At 36.0% G+C, this 16,723-nt stretch overlaps 1 protein-coding gene across 4 annotated transcripts; it reads right to left on the reverse strand.

Moving 5' to 3' along the window:
• Positions 1–423: 423 nt before the first annotated feature.
• Positions 424–13,538, reverse strand: LOC306884151 (guanine nucleotide-binding protein G(I)/G(S)/G(O) subunit gamma-2-like). 4 transcript variants are annotated; one of them, XM_079439847.1, is made up of 4 exons: positions 12,889–13,050; positions 6,289–6,370; positions 1,474–1,586; positions 424–1,377 (listed from the first exon to the last, which is right to left on the reverse strand). In XM_079439847.1, exons 3-4 carry the CDS (start codon positions 1,558–1,560, stop codon positions 1,249–1,251), a joined length of 216 nt encoding a protein of 71 aa, XP_079295973.1. In that variant the 5' UTR covers positions 1,561–1,586; positions 6,289–6,370; positions 12,889–13,050; the 3' UTR covers positions 424–1,248. The 4 variants fall into 4 exon arrangements, with proteins under 4 accessions (XP_079295973.1, XP_079295974.1, XP_079295975.1 ...); XM_079439848.1 differs by lacking the exon at positions 12,889–13,050 and adding an exon at positions 13,146–13,538 and having other exon boundaries at positions 425–1,377; XM_079439849.1 differs by lacking the exon at positions 12,889–13,050 and adding an exon at positions 6,487–6,753 and having other exon boundaries at positions 425–1,377.
• Positions 13,539–16,723: the final 3,185 nt, after the last annotated feature.

Raw genomic sequence — 16,723 nt, forward strand, 5'->3', positions numbered from 1 at the left:
AAACCAATGTTAGAAATTGCAATAATATTTCACAATATTACTGTTTTTTGATCAAATAAATGCAATCTTGATGAGCATAAAAGACTCCATTAAAAAATTAAAACTCTTACTTATCCCAAACTTTTTAACAGCTCTGTATATATAGTTATTATTATTATTTATTTTTAGGATTATTTTAAAAATATGATTATTTATTTAAATATTATTATAAATAATATTCATATATAAATATAAATAATATAAATAAATATTATTTATAATTTTTTTATTTGTTTGGTTTTTATTATTTTTTAGAAAGAACAGTCTTATCATAACATTTGTTATGAAACAAGGGCTCCTCCATGGGCAAGAAAACATTTGATCAATTAAAGAAAAATATATGTTTTTTTAAGTTTTTGTTTTTGTTTTGTTTTGTTTTTTTTTGGGGGGGGGGGGGTATTTAATTTGATTGGTGGTAACAGTTTGAAAGAAAAAAGACAGCACTTTGTCAGGCTTCATGCAGTTATTATTGATTTCACCACAAATATTCAAAACATATAGCACAACACAGCTCAACTTGCTAACATTTTTGTAAAAAGAGTAAAAAGAGAACTATACTTAAGACCAAAAAAAGAAAGAAATTTAGTTTGCTGTACAGACAAATCATTTTATCAGCATCTAAAAGATAAGTATTTATTTTTAGGAATATTTGTCTAAGCGTGAATTCATTAGAAAAGTTTAATAAACTGTCATTCATTAAATTAAAAAAGAAACATTTTTTGCTGTACCCACAAATGGCTACAGAAAGCTACCTAAATGGTAGGCATATAGCAAAACAAGATCATTAAAAATAAAATAAAGAAATAACACAGCAACTTGAGTAATCCATGGGTTCTAAGATCAGCGTTCAGATCACAGCCCACTAAAAATCAATAAAGAAAAATATTTGAATGTCTCATCAGAACCATAGAAACCTTTGAATACTTGAATATTTTCACAAAACTTTCTGGCTGATCTGCTACAATGACAGTCACTTGTGTTTTTTGCTACGCTCCCTCCCGAATTTCAACAGATTCTTGTAACTATGCTCAGCTTTGGATCTCAAGGCCACTAGGTGGAGTCAGTGGCTTTAATCGGGGCTCATAGAGAGCTGAGAGAATTTAAGGGTTCTCCACTGCATCTCTCCAGCCCATGTAAAAGATCAACATGTTTCATGTCCATGAGTGTATCCCAGAGGGAGCAGGCGAGTCCATGGCTGGGCAGCATTGGTTACAGGATGGCACAAAAGAACTTCTTCTCCCTGAAGGGGTTCTCGGACGCAGGCACGGGGGAGAGCAGGGGATCCTCTTTAGAGTGGGCTTCGCAGTATGATGTCAGATCTGCTGCAGCTTTGGAGACCTGATGTTGAAACGCAAACAATGCTCACTCATTTTCACTCCTAACCAAGTTAATATGTTTCAAATGAATGAAATGATGTGTTGATATTCTTCTTACCTTTATCCTGTCAATATTGGCTTCCATCTTTAGCTGCTCCACCTGTTTGCGAGCCTGAGCAATGCTAGCAGTGTTGTTGGTGGCCATGAGGCTGCCGATTCAGGTCTGCTGCACTGTAACACACATGGAAGAACAAATTCAGCAAATTTGACGTGACATATATGGAGAAAAGATTAAGAAATTAAAAAATTAAGAAAATACTTCAATTTAGGAACTAGTTATGTGCCAGTGTGCATTATCTTTCAACAATTTGATTTGAGAAAAACAGTTGTAACGCTCTCTAATGCAAGGGTTTTCAAACTGGGCCTCAAGCGGCCTAGACAACATTTTTTAGGTGTCATTTCTGTAAATTGGTTCTAGGGGGTCTGTATGTAAAAAATAAACAAATAAATAAAAATGAAATAAAATCAGGTTAAAATGGGCAATTTTTCATTCTGATTTCAAAATCATAAGATCATCCACAAATTACACTTACACTACAATTCGAAAGATTGGGGTAAGAAAGATTTTTTTTTTTTCTAAGAAAACCTTTAAACTTATCAAAAGCGACTGTAAAATCATTTATGTTGCAAAAGATTTCAATTTTTAAATAACTGTGACTTAAATGTTTTTAGAGGATTAGAATAATTTCTTAAATAAGTACATTTTAAAATATACACGAATAGAAAGGTTATTTTAAATTTAAATAATATTTCACAATATTACAGTTACTTTATTACTAAAATTACTGTTACTGTATTTTTGATTTAATAAATTGATAAAAGAAACTGACCTCCATCTTTGGAACGGTAATGCAATTTTAATATTCATACATATTCAGTGCTTAACAAATTTATCAGACCACCACCAAATGAAAGGTTTGTGCCACAGCTGCCCTAAACTAACAGTATTGGTGATTACTAAAATATTGTTTTATGTTTCTGCAGTGGATTTTCTAGCAATATGTGTAAGCTCTTTAGTCACAATAGTATTTGTAATGCTAAAATCTAAATACTGTTGTTATCCATGAATTTTACAGGAAAGGTTTTATATAATTTTTTTTTTCAGATGCCCAATAACAGTCAATAAATACAGTCAATTTGTTAAGCACCGTATGTGAATTTCAGGAATCTATCAAAAACGTGTTTAAAACAAAAAATGTAATTGTCATTTATTAAGCTTTTTTCTGCCTTTCTTGTATAACTGTAAATTCAGAAATTCAAGGATAACAACAATTATATTTTAGCATTAGAAACACTACTGTGAGAGTTTACACACATTGGTGGATTAACCATTAATGAAGCATAAAAAATGTGTTTGGTAATCACCAGTAGCTACTGTTACAGTTTGGGGCAGCTGTGGCACAAACCTTACGTTGGGCGGTCTAATAAAGTTGTCAAGCACTGTAAATTATGTTTTTTCACAGCATATTTTAATATATTCTTAGACAGTGATTCCCTCAGAAGGGGATTATTGTATTTGCTGGTCAATACCATCAAAAATAAATAAATGAATAAAAACAAGGATTCAGAAATCCTTGCTAGAGTATTATGGCAGTACAGTGACAGATCAATGTTTAGGCTGGTAAGTCATGGTTTGCTACTAGTCTGAATCTGGTTGACAAGGGCACCGTCAAACTATCATCCCATGCTGGAGAACAGCATATTCCTACCACATTGTCTGCTTTGACCTATTTAGACTCTAAAAACTACATAATAATTTAAAGTCTCTCACAGAAGGCCACAACACGGTTAATAGCAAAAAAAAGCCATATAAATCTTTTGCTTGTTTGTTTTTTTGCTTCCCTCACAGTTGTTCAGTTAGCGATATGTAATTTAATTTAAATGTAATCTATGAATATGAAGGAGTAGGAAGTAGAAAATAATTAGCTTAGTATAAAACCGATAGACATCAATAGATAGTCCCCACCACGACATAAAAAAGCAAATGCGTGTGTGTGCTTCTTTCATATTCATGTGGCTCTGCCATATGGGTATTGATAGCACACTGTGACACACCTGTCATGACTGTGAGCTCAATGGTCTGTGGTGTATCAGAGTTTTTCATCTCAGCCGGCTTTCCTGCAGCGAGGTTAAATACAAAGGCTTGCTGCTGAGAGCAAACAGCAGGGGGCGCTAGACTATCAGCTGTCATACTGCCCTCATTCTAGGTTAACCACTCTTGGTAATGAGCCCAACCCGGAAACTTCCTATCCTTAAACAACATCCAGCATTATTTACTCCACATATTTACTCCTCTATTACTACTACACAAGACACACCTTCCATTGAGTGTTTATGATGTGAATCTAATTCAATATTCAAGATTTAGTCATTAGTGAAAGTGAAAATGAGAGGAAACTCCAACTTGGCCTGAAGGAAACAACTTCATCACGGCCTATTAACTTTCCACTTGTAAACCAATAAAGCTGGCAAATGTAGTCAGTATCTTGACATCCAAATGTTTATGGATAATGTCCTCACTTTGATCATATTATCTACAATTCTATTTCCCGATATGATTATATTATGATTCAACAGTTAATGCGTCATGTTGTATGCCACTGAAAATAACATCATTAGATAAACAAGGGAATAAATACAATTATGTTTAGTTAAAAGACGACACATTTTGTATGAGAAACCCAGTAAAAACGTTTTTTTTTTATCTGAAAAGAGCAGCATCTTCATCCTCAGCTCCTGGTAATCCGTCGCAAAGACTGTTTCATTAAACCTAGTGACCATCCCAGGCATCTTAGCAATGGACCTCAGTTGCTAGGCAACTGAGATACAGAGCGATCTGACAGCAATGAAATGTTCCACTCCAAAAATCAAGGATGGAGAACACCAAAGGCTACTTTATATGGGGGACCCCATACATCTCAAGAGTTCAGAGAGGGGACAGCTTCAGCACACTGCCTACCTCTGTAAATCAGGCCTAAAGAGACATTTACAGCTAGACAAGGAACATCGACACAAATCCAGGGAGGAGTCTATGTTTCAAAGCCATTTAAGATTGTAGTCTCCATTCGTCTTCCGGGAGCTCAGAATTTTACCTTATAGGGGGTCAGAGAGAGGGGTGATTAAGACACAGGAGACTGAATGAGAATGTCAGCGATAGGAAAGAGAATAGTGCCAGTAACTTTAAGAGTGTGGAGCCTGCTGATATGCAGTCCGTGTGGAACGTGATGAGCTAGAGACATCTATCGCCATTTAACCCTTTACTGTAACCAGTCTTAGGGAGTAAACATGTAATGGAATTCATAAAATTACGGTTGAACCACTGATGGCACATGGACTATATTGCGATGCTCTTACTACCTTTCTGTGCCTTGATCGTGGTAGGACCCTTCCTGTCTATGCAGGGTCAGAAAGTTCTCGGATTTCATCAAAAACATCTTAATTTGTGTTCCGAAGATGAACAAAGGTCTTACGGGTTTGGCACGGCATGAGAGTGAGTAATTAATGACATTTTCATTTTTTGTGAAATATCCCTTTAAATCAAGTCTATATAATTCTGCTAACAGTCATACTTTATATCTAAATAACTAAATAAATATATCTGCATTGCATTTTATTAATAAAATACATTTGTCTATTGTCCATAAAAATCAGGAAAATAATTAATCAAAATAAAACGTTTTTCAATTATACAACTAATAATAATTCTAATAGCATCCTGAAACAAAGTTAACTTCCAATTATTTGGAGATTTCTTTTAACATTCTTGAATATTACTAAATGTCTGAAGTCAGAAATCATGGAAATATTTGCAAGTATTTTATTTTACTAACAACTCTAGTTTTTAACAGGAAATAAATATATACAATTTTGGGTGGAAAATAACTCCATAAAATGTTCTATTCTCTATAAAACGCCATAAATTGAATTAGACTAAAAATGTCTATTTTAGGATTATACATCTAATATTACTCTACTGAGATTTGTTGTCAATTTAACACAAGGTAAATGTTTTCTAAATTATATATTAATAATTTGCTTCAGAACAACAGAAGAGTTAATTTGGTATAATACAAGTACAATATAAAAGACATTTATATAATTATAGGTCAACTTTTCTTTATAAAACCATGTTTAAATGTTATTGACACATTATAAATGGCTGCCTTTATATTTTAGGAAGAGAGTACCTTGTAGGGGGAGCATCATATTTGGTGGTCCGTGACATTGAAAATTAAGTGAGCCAATCCCAGCTGCAATAGCCAGTCTTCACTGTTTGTAACGTCAAGCACTCTCTTTCAATATCTCTATTGATTTGTCCATCAGAAGACAGATCTGTTAATCTGTTAGGGGTCTATAAAGCAGCATGTATATATTTGAAGACGTACAGGGGGAGCTCATTTAGTCTGCATCCCCAGAGAGAGGGCCATATGTGTGCCATTTACCCAACTCTGCCACATTTCTACAGGGGCAGGAAGGCCAGCAGGGAAATGGAAGTGCCACTGCAGGGGCCATTTGAAGAGTCTGTTATAATGCAACACAACAAGAATAATCAAGGTGTAATATCGAGTCTCCCTGGGCAGAAAAGCTTCCTCTTAATGGAGCATTCTAAAGAAGAACTGCAACATGTGAAAATGGACGCCCTCGGCCTTACCGCAAAAATAAAACACAGTGCTATGAAATTTGAAAAATGGCATGATCATTGATAAACCTACTAATGCATCACACATTCCCACCCACAAACTTATTAGTGCAGCTGTCTGATAGCAAGTAATGCTCTGTTACACTTGTAGACTAGTAATATTTTTAGCACTGCACACAGTAGGTGTTAGGAGTGGTTTTGTTTCTCCTTTTCTCTTTTTACATATTTTCTCACCTTATTTTTTACTCTTTTTGCCTTCTGCCTGTTTTGTTGGCCTTCAAAAGTGAGTTGGCCTCCTCTGGTGTGTCTTCAGCCTCTGTTGAGAAAGGAAGCCATGCAGTTAGAGTCCATATGTTCTATATCCCGGCTGCAGCTCAAGGCCTTTTGTGAGCATGTGTGCATGTGCTGGTCGAGGGGTTTAGAATGTCATACCTTTCCCAGACTGTTTGCACTGAAACATTCCAGACCTGACCGAAGTTTATCTTATGTGCCAATACAAAAGCCCAGGCTGCACTATCAGAACAAAAACAACTGAACAACTGACTTAAGTGTGACGATAACACATTCAGTTGATCGCTATGATTTTTTGTGTAAAGATACAGCAGAGTTAAAAAATAACTTTACAGTTTGGTCTTCCTGTATTTCCACCCCACCTTCCTAGTTTCTCTTCCTCTGTCTGTCTCTGTCAATGTGATAAATGGGCCAATTACTTTGCTAGAGCAGCTCTGCAGCAGCAGGGAATTCCACTATTGTGAATCACTTCCACACAGAACGTTCCAGCAACATTTAATCTCTCCAGGTCTCTTTGGTGGACAGCACCACCAAAATCAGGGTCCACCGCAAGTTGGTAGGAACTGAGTCACCCTATTGCTGTAATACTTTGTTTTTGAACTGAACAAACTCTCCCACATAGTTTTACTGAAGGTGAAAGGACTATGATAATGCAGGAATGAGGAACAAGAGAAGTAGCCTCACGATTTAATATAAAACACCAGTCACATATCCACCTACTCACAGGACAAAGCCACCAGCTCACTGCTTGTGTAAAGGCATAGAGCCTACTTATACTTTTGTCTAAATGGTTTAGCTGTCTAATGTCTCTTGACAACAAAGAAATAATAATAATCTTAATGAATAACCATATGAAAATAATATATGAACGATTTTGGTCTCTAATGTTTAATGGTGGTGAATATCACATAAATGACTGGGTGCTAATACTTAAACTTATTCAACTCATGCATAATTTTTATCCATAACCCTGTTGAAAAAAAAACATATTTGAGTCATGATGTAATGGAAATAAATTATTCTTCAGTACTTTGATGTGTATCCAAATGAAATTATCAAAAGCAAAAAACTTGGTTCAAATTCATTGGTTATTGATTGGATGGAGGGAGATCTGAATGCCAGCTTGCAGTTTAAGTGGACTAAATAATCGGGGGGAAAAAATTACAAGATCACATGAATCACATTTAGAAAATAGGTATGATGAATTTCCATTTCATGCCAAATTGAAATCATCTTAAACTGGTTTGCTTGTCTTAATTTGGCTGTTGGCCAGAGAGAAAATCTTAAACCAACAAAACCACCTTAACTATATAAGACCCGAAAACAATCTCAGGCTTTTGTAAGAAGATTTCAAATGTTTTCAACTGCTGCTTGGCCAACCCCACCACCAGCATTACTCTCAATGTTAGGCTAATTGTGTTCACAAGCAATTTTACTTCTGTAATGTGGCACATTTCCTTGTGAAACAGGATATTCAACAAGAAGGAATGCAAAGCAGACCTTGATTTTATTCATTGTGAATTGGTGAATTGGCTGAATTATAAAAAGTGGCCTTACATTTAGATACTTCAATAAATGCATTTTTTTTAAAATGCTTAGATATTATGTATTGTTTAACATTATCCAATAGTCTGCATTGCCTAAATAACAAGTGATTTTGATGAAAGATTATAAAAACAAACATTGTTCAGGAAAATGCACAAAGCACAATAAAGCCCAATGAATCTGCATTAAGAAGTCAATTTTTATGTCATGTTGACATTGCACCAAATTTAGATAAATCGCACATATGTGCTTCTCTGCAGAAACGTGTGTACAAGCTCTTTACGTTCTTTTATTGTGACTTGTGTTTTACGGTACTTGTACTTAAGTACTCTGCATCATAAGGGCAAAAGCTAGACCAGGTGAGCTACTGATCGCATTTACTACATCAGGTAAGCCATATATGGAGCTGGTTATGTGATGCAAAATTTATTAGTTTACAAATATTGCACTAACAAAGTGCTTTGAGATGACATTCTAGTAAAATAAGCCTTTAATAATTGATAATCTGCATCTGCAAACAAACTTTATCTGAAAATGAATAAAGGTTCATGGTGTTTTTCTGCCACTAGTGTTAATTTCAACTGGAAACTGCAGTGAATTGCCTTTTGGAGTTTTACAACAATGAAGATAGAGTCCCATTTTTCCAGTGAACCTATGTTGCAACATTCTCACCAGGCCTCAGCAGACACTAGTCAGTTTAATAATTTATCCACTGAGCCCCAGATGGTACAGAGAGTGTGTGTCTGAGTGTGAGTGAATAGAGACAGATTTATAATGCTTTTCTGGTTTCACTTCAGGGGTCCCCTAGTAGGCACTGACCCTGACACCAGATCTCAAGACTCAAACCATGCCTGTCACTCTGTTTCTAACGTCTGCAACATACTAGAGATTCGATCAGCACATCCTGCAGACAGTCTCAAAAACCTCCCACGTAAATGTGCCACAAGCTACCACCCTTCACCTTTAAATATGAAATGTCTGTGACTCAGAAATATCAGTTAAAAAAAAGCTCTATAGTTGGTTTCCTCTGGTGTCCGAGTGCCTTATCAGGCTGTTCTCATGTAAGATTCAGTCTTTTAAACATAAGACTAGCCTCCCCTCCCATGCTATGACTTGCAATTCTCATGCAATTCTCTATGAATTTAGCGATAGGCTAACCGTCATACAATATTCAAAAAGGTCATAAAACTTTATAAATCTAAATTAAAATTGATTTAGATAAAGGATGAGATCATTCATGATTATCAAGATGTGTGGTTTTTAATGAAACAGGAGCTTGTGTGTATAGTGGGTTCAAATGACTTCCTGAAGAATCTGCCACTTAGCCAAGAGCAACACCCAAAGTTCCCGGAGAGTTAACAATATTCCAAACATCCGGGGCTGTATTCTCTACTTTCAACAATGTCATGTGTATATACTAAAAATGTGCTCACACAGAGTTCTTGGTGTCCCCTTATAAACAAATACAAGGCTTTTCCCTTGCCATACCACATTAATCACTAAAACTTCAACTTCATATTACAAACTTTCTTAGTTTTTATATAAAGTAAACGTGTAGATTTTTAATATAAGGTACATATTTGTGTTGTCTTTTAATGTTTAATATATATATCAAATTAAATCATTTGCATGATTTTTTTTTTTTTACCTGTAAGGAGGTCCACATAGTGAGATTTTGTCAGGTTTTTTCCCCCAATGTAGCACACACAGACACACACTCATATAAAAGCACGACAGCGAACAACTTTCAGTTGTAGTCTGAAATAAGGTGGAGAAAAGATGCCTGGTGTGAGTATTAGTCAGAGAGGCTGAGTCTACAAACAGAGCATGAAGTCATTTTCTCCTTCATCTCTCTGTCTCTCTGTCCACGCATTCACCCACTGTCTCTTTTAGAATGGAGTAAAAGGATGAAAGTTTGGCTATGCTTCTTAGGAAAGAGTGGAAAAATAATAAATGGAAAAAATTTAGTTCGGCTTTTAACAAAGACCTTTGTCTCTCACAGCTGTTTATACTTATACATACACCCGCACCAATACACACGGCAGACAGCACCAGATCCACCCAACAGTGAACTGTAAGATGTGTGCTGGGGTTGCTCTTATTATTCACATCTATTCAAGGGCCTCTCCACCCCTATTCTTTCTCTTTGAACAAAAACACTTACGCGTAGTAGTATTCTTATTCTTCACAAAATTACACACATACTTCAGAAGAACATATCATAAACACAGGCTCAGCAATAAAGATGGCTCAGGGTCAGTGTCACTAAGTTGCATTTTTTTGGTCATATACATGTGTTTTTATGTCTTCTATATATATGTAATATAGAATAAATATAATCATGTGTACAGAGACTATACTTTTAAAAAAAGTTATATATAATTAGATCTTAGAAGATATTTATACAGATGTATGGAATATGTTGTATATAAAACAAAAAAAAAAAACTTTAGATTAGGGAACACTATTCACTATTAATTAGTTGCTTATTAGTATGCATATTACTAGCATATTAGCTGTTTATTATTATTTATAAAGCACATGTTAATGCCTAATTCAGAATGGCAATAATCTAGATCCCTTAACCCTACCTAATACCTATCCACTATAACAACTATTTACTATCAATATGTGGCAATTAGGAGTTTATTGGCCCCCATTTTATATTAGGTGGCCTTAACCACTATGTACTTACATTTAAATAAATAATTGGATACAGTGCACTTATTGTGTACATACATGTTTTTACAATGTACTTATATTGTAAAAATACCTGCATCTGTATTGTAAATAATTTCTGTAATTGCATCTATAATTACACTGTTGACCCATCCCTTACACCTTAACTCACCCTTAAACCTACCCATACCACCAAACCTGTCCTTAACCTTACATGTCTCCTGCCTCAATAGCAGCAAAATTGTTTTGCAATGCAATATGAACACAATAAGTACATCGTGCTTATTTTTATGTAAGTACATAGTAGTTAAGGCCACCTAACATAAAGTGGGACCAGTTTATCGAGGGAAAACACTTGCATTTGTGTTCGCATACACACACACACACGCACACAGACACACACACACATAAACATACTAATAAATACATGGATAAATCAATTATTGTTTTAATTAAAACACTGGTTTTGTGTGACATGAATTTTGATTATTTGAATGCGGCTAATATAGCTTGATATATTAGACAAGGAGGCTAATATAGTTTAATTATATTATAGTATAGTATGTACAATATGACATTTTACTAGTCTTAAAATTATCATATTTTGCACCATTAACAATTTACAACATATATGCACACGCATATATAGGTGTGTGTTTGTGTGTGTGCATGCTTATGTGGTTTATGAGGACACAAATTTGTATAATGACATGGGTATGACAGAGGTATTACAATATGAAGGTGGTTTATGAGGACACTGCCTATGTCCCCGTAATTCAAAAGGCTTAAAAAACATACTAAATTGTGTTTTTTTGAAAATCTAAAAATGAACAAAATCTCCTGTGAGGGCTAAGTTTAGGTGTAGGGTTGGTGTAGGGCAATAGCACACACAGTTTGTTCAGTATAAAAACCATTACGCCTATGGAGAGTCCCCATAAACCACAAAAACCAACATGTGTGTGTGTGTGTGTGTGTGTGTGTGTATACATGCATGTGTTTTCTGGTATATATGGTTTATGAGGTTTATGGTTTATATCCCCTTAAATTGAATAGCCTACAAAACATACTAGTGTTTTTTGAAATTCAAAAATTGCCAATACTTTTCTGTAAGTGGTAGGTCTAAGTGTAGGTTTAGGGTAAGGGTATGGGGATAGAATATACAGTATAAAAACCTTTACGCCTATGGAGAGTCCCCATAAGCCACATATGGGAGAGAGCGAGAGAGAGAGAGTGTGTGTGTGTGTGTGTGTGTGTGTGTGTGTGTGTGTGTGTGTGATATGTAGCTAATGTTTTCTGGTGTGGCAAGTAAAAAGTTTGGGCAGAGCAAGTAGCCTACTAATCTAATGGCCTGACTATTAACTTATTAACTACTGATATCTTCATGATAAAGGTTCAACATTACATAATATGTGTTTATCCAGATTGCATTAATTAAAAATTTAACTAAATTAAAATAAAGAAAGACCCACCAAACCAGGAAGCATCAAGTATGACACATACATTTAATATGTATCTCCTCTATCCTGTGCCATCTAACAAGGTATGTGACTATATGCTCTAATAAGAATCATCCCATGCAGTGAACACTGTTTAATGTATGTGAGTTATATGTGGAGTGCTAACCAGAGCTCAGTCTGCCGTACTGTTGAGCGGAACCTTCTGCAAGAACGAGCACTGTTCTAGAGTCATCATCACAATACTCTGGGGACTCCTGGGGGATTCCTCTCAAATATTCAACCTCCTCTCTCCTTCTCTGCCTTTTCTCCATCACTCTCTTCCTCTCCAGCATCTTCTCCCTCCCCTCCCCCATACTCTCCTCCACTTTCACCCCCCCCATCTCCGGCAGCATTTACCCCAAACAGATGCTCAGTGCTCCTCATACGCACACCTGACCAAAAAAGGCATTTCTCCTCTGCATTACACCACATAAATTACAAGTCCCCACTACGTGCTAACAAACACATCCTCTGGTGAAACACAAGCAATCATATTCCTCCCCAGAGCAATTTAACACTGATTTAGACTGACACACATGCAACGGCTGTGGACAAGCCTTGTGTCCATGCAAGGCTACTCAAATAGAACAAACACACCCATCCACACAACAGAAGAAACAAAAATTCACAATAATCTAGTGCAGGCATACACTGAAAACACAAGCAAACTCACATGTATATGATAAAACAGTTTTTCATTTTTTCCAAATAGTAACATATGATTTTATTTAGACAGCTTGCCCAACTGACACATCTTCATGCCTGTCTACACAAACCTTGTCTTTCTGATGGAAATGAGCTCATGAAAAGATTTTCCACTCACCTTCTCAATGTGTTTATAATCTTCAATGACACAAGAGCTGTATGTAACAGTAGGTCACACACACTCCTTGTTCTGACACTCTGGCACCCACACACACACACACACTCGCCGCCTGCTACACCACCCCAGCTGACAGCCTTCCTCTTGCTCCGCCCATCAACTAGTGGAATCGCTCAGGAAGCCAGCTGAAAGCCACTTCCTCTTGCTCCCAAACACTCACAAAGCCATTGTTTAAAAAGAAAAACAAGATTATTTACCTGCTGCCTCCCCAGTCAGTCCATTTCGATGGCTTTTATTCAGTGCTGATGTGCAGAAGTGTGTTGTTTCTGCTCTCTGCTCTTTGGCTCCTGTGCATGCATGTGCAGTTCAGCACAGATGTTCTTGCACCGAGCTGACAAGGAACACAGATAAATATCCACAACTGCCCCTCCCCCAAAGCATGTGTATGTGTGTCTAAAAGAAAGAAAGAGAGAGAGAAACCCTCCCTCTTAGAGTCATTGTGCACTCATACACACACATAGCCCGAGCTCCTGTAATTAAAAGCTTAATCTTCAGTCTCACGATATTAGAGCAACAGAAGATTAAAAAAGGAATTGCAACTGGCAACCCTTCCATAAACACACACACACACACACACACACACACATGCACACATGTTGCAGTGGAGGTTGAGGTGATAAGGTGTTGTTAGTCTATATTTGGAAAGTAAAACAGTTACTCTGTCTGGTGTGTCTCTTGAGATCACTGAGCTTAAGTTTGGCACTTTGGGATCCCAATAGGCTTTTAATTGCAAGCTGAGCATTGCAGGTCACCATCATATGTTGTGTTTTGGATGCTGGTCTTCAGCATTGGGATGCTGCTGTGCTGGTCACCAGGGATCCTAACTAGCTATTCAGCAGTGAGCATGTTTGCCCTGCAGCTAGAATAGCATCAAACCAGTATTTTCTGGGTTAAACCAGGATGGAAATGCATGGTCTGAGCTGTTCTTTTCTATGGACGCCTGGATTTGTTAAATAAAATTCATACCTCACAACTTTATATCTCATTTATTGAATTGGAACTTTATTTTTCATAATTGTGGGTTTGCGATTTGTCTCTATCTCACTTTTTTTTTTATCTCACTCATTTATTTCTTAGTTTAAACCTTTTTTTTTTTTGGAGCCATTAAGTTTTTTTTAATGTTTTTGAAAGAAGTCTCTTAAGATGGCAATATTATGAAATATTACAGTTTAAAATTATTGTATTCTGTCTGAATACATTTTAAAATGTAATTTCTTCCTTTGATGGCCAAGCTGAATCTTCAGCAGTCATTACTCCAGGCTTCAGCGTCACATGATCCTTAAGAAATCATTCTGATATGCTGATTTACTGCTCAAGAAACATTTCTTATTATAATCAATGTTGAAAACAGTTGTGCTGCTTAATAATTTTGTGAGGATGTGCAGTATATTTTGATTCATGCTTTAAGAAAGATTAATTTTCAGTAGATGGATGGGTATAAAAACAAAATGTCAATTAAAAGTGGAGTGATTTTTGTTCAGCTGTTGTGAGCAGATCAGCTTTAGAGGAATATAATGGAATTAATTTATCAGTGATCTGATTACAGAGATTCATTATGTGCAGTAATGGAATCATCTCATGGAGTTAACGCTTCAGATTACTCACTAAAACATAATTACATAAATACTCCCATCCATCAACATCATCACGAAAGGCTGTGTTCAGTGAAATAACAAATTATTATTTAGAGTTTAAGATGCGTTTGAGACTGAGCGAGAATATGTGTATGTGTGTGAGTGTGCATGATTTCAATTCTAATTTGAGGCCATCTGGTGTCTCCAGTAGCTGGTAGCCTGCCCCATTGCCCCATGGGATTACCATGAGGATGTCAGTGAAGCCACTCTCACCCTGATCTCAACACAAGCTCCCTGCACAAAGATTGTAATCAATCATTTATACAGATGTTTTGTTTGTGCATTCAACAAAGGCTGAATTTGACATGAATGCTTGTAATGTTCCTAGTGGACAAATAGATATATCCACCATAGTTATTTGAAAGCAGTCTCTTTTGCGCATTTATGTGAATGAAAATACAGTAAAAACAGAAATATCGTGAAATAATATTAAATAACTGTTTTCTATTTAAATATATTTTAAAATGTAATTTATTCCTGTGCTGGCAAAGCTGAGTTTTCAGCATCGTTACTCCAGTCTTCAGTGTCACATGATCCTTCAGAAATCATTCGGTAACACTTTACTTGAAGGGGTGTGCATAAGACTGACATGACACCTTCATAATCATGACCAGACACATGTCATGAATATGAAGGAGGTTTTATGCATGTTTATGACAACTGTCATTAAGTGTAATTCGCTCAGTTATATCATTTTTAATGCAAAAATGACATTATTTGACCTAACCCTACCCCTACCCCTAACCCTAGCCCATAGCAAAGACATCTCAAACAATATCATCTTTGCATTAAAAATTACATAAGCGAATGACACTTACTGACAGTTGTCATAAACATGCATAAAAACCCTTCATATTCATGGCATGTGTCATGCCATGATTATGAAGGTGTCATGTCAATCTTATGCACACAGCACACCCCTTCAAGTAAAGTGTAACCAATCATTCTATTATACTGATTTGCTGCTCAAGAAACATTTATTATTATTATCAACATTATAAATGTCTATTGGTCAACGCATCCTTCCTACATTCATGTATTAATTTCTTAAATAGAAAAAAAATCTTACTGACCCAAAACGGGAGTGTGTTTCTTTTAATAAAAGTAAAGTTTATTTGTCAGTTGTACATCTATATAGTAGTGAAATATGCTCTTTGCAGATTGTCCACTTAGTCACATAAAATATTATAAGATATATAAACTATTATAATGAAAAAAAGGTTATAAGACAGAACAAAAAAGCATAATCACTGTAATTAAACTGCAATTATACCTTAAGTAAATAGAAACTGCATTGTGAAATATTCAGATGTGCAAAGAGCAATAGATTTGTCACATGATTAATAACTAACGCACAGTACAAAAGTGTCACGAAGATATCATACTGCGGTCAATACAGATGACACAGCATGATTCAACCAAAAATAAAGTAGAATTTGAATTATTATAAAAGCTATTATAACAGCTTGATGCCATATAGCTGTGCTCTGTTTATTGAGGAAGGCTCTGCATCCTCTGCTGCCTGTCCTCCCTCTGACTAAGACAGGAAGAAAGAAGAATAACAAGAGATGGCACAGAGAGATAAAGAAAATGATGGCAGGGAGGGAATGAGATCGAGAGAGAGAGAGAGAGAGAATGGATGGAAGGAGGGAGTGTGACGAAGAGGCTGATGAAATGGATTTCCCCTCTTGTTGCCATGGCAACAGTGGTAGTGGATGAATGATTTTCAGTACAGTCGAGTAGCTGCGAGGAATAAAGGAGGAATAGAAGAAGGACAGCACAGCACCGAGCAACATTTTCTTCTGCCTGAAAATCTTCATTGTAATTGCTGCCATCCACCCACAGCGGGACAGACAGCTGTACTAAGAGAGTGTATAATTGCGGGTGAAAGATGCTGAACAGTTTGGGTTTTTTCTTAAGCAACCCACAAACACTGCTTACGCAAACAAAACCCTCAAGATGATGCAGTGACCTTTCGAATGCTCATACAGACATTCTCTTGAAACAATTCATTATTAGGTTGGTGCCTGCTCTTAAATGTCTGTGAGGAACAAAATTCACAGCACACTAAAAGCATAAGAAAAAGATGACATACTGCATATATTGATAGTCATATCTCTTTTGGAATAGACAAACCAACA

Source organism: Barbus barbus (assembly GCF_936440315.1).
Source record: "Barbus barbus genome assembly, chromosome: 18".
Classification (NCBI taxonomy): Eukaryota; Metazoa; Chordata; class Actinopteri; order Cypriniformes; family Cyprinidae; genus Barbus; species Barbus barbus.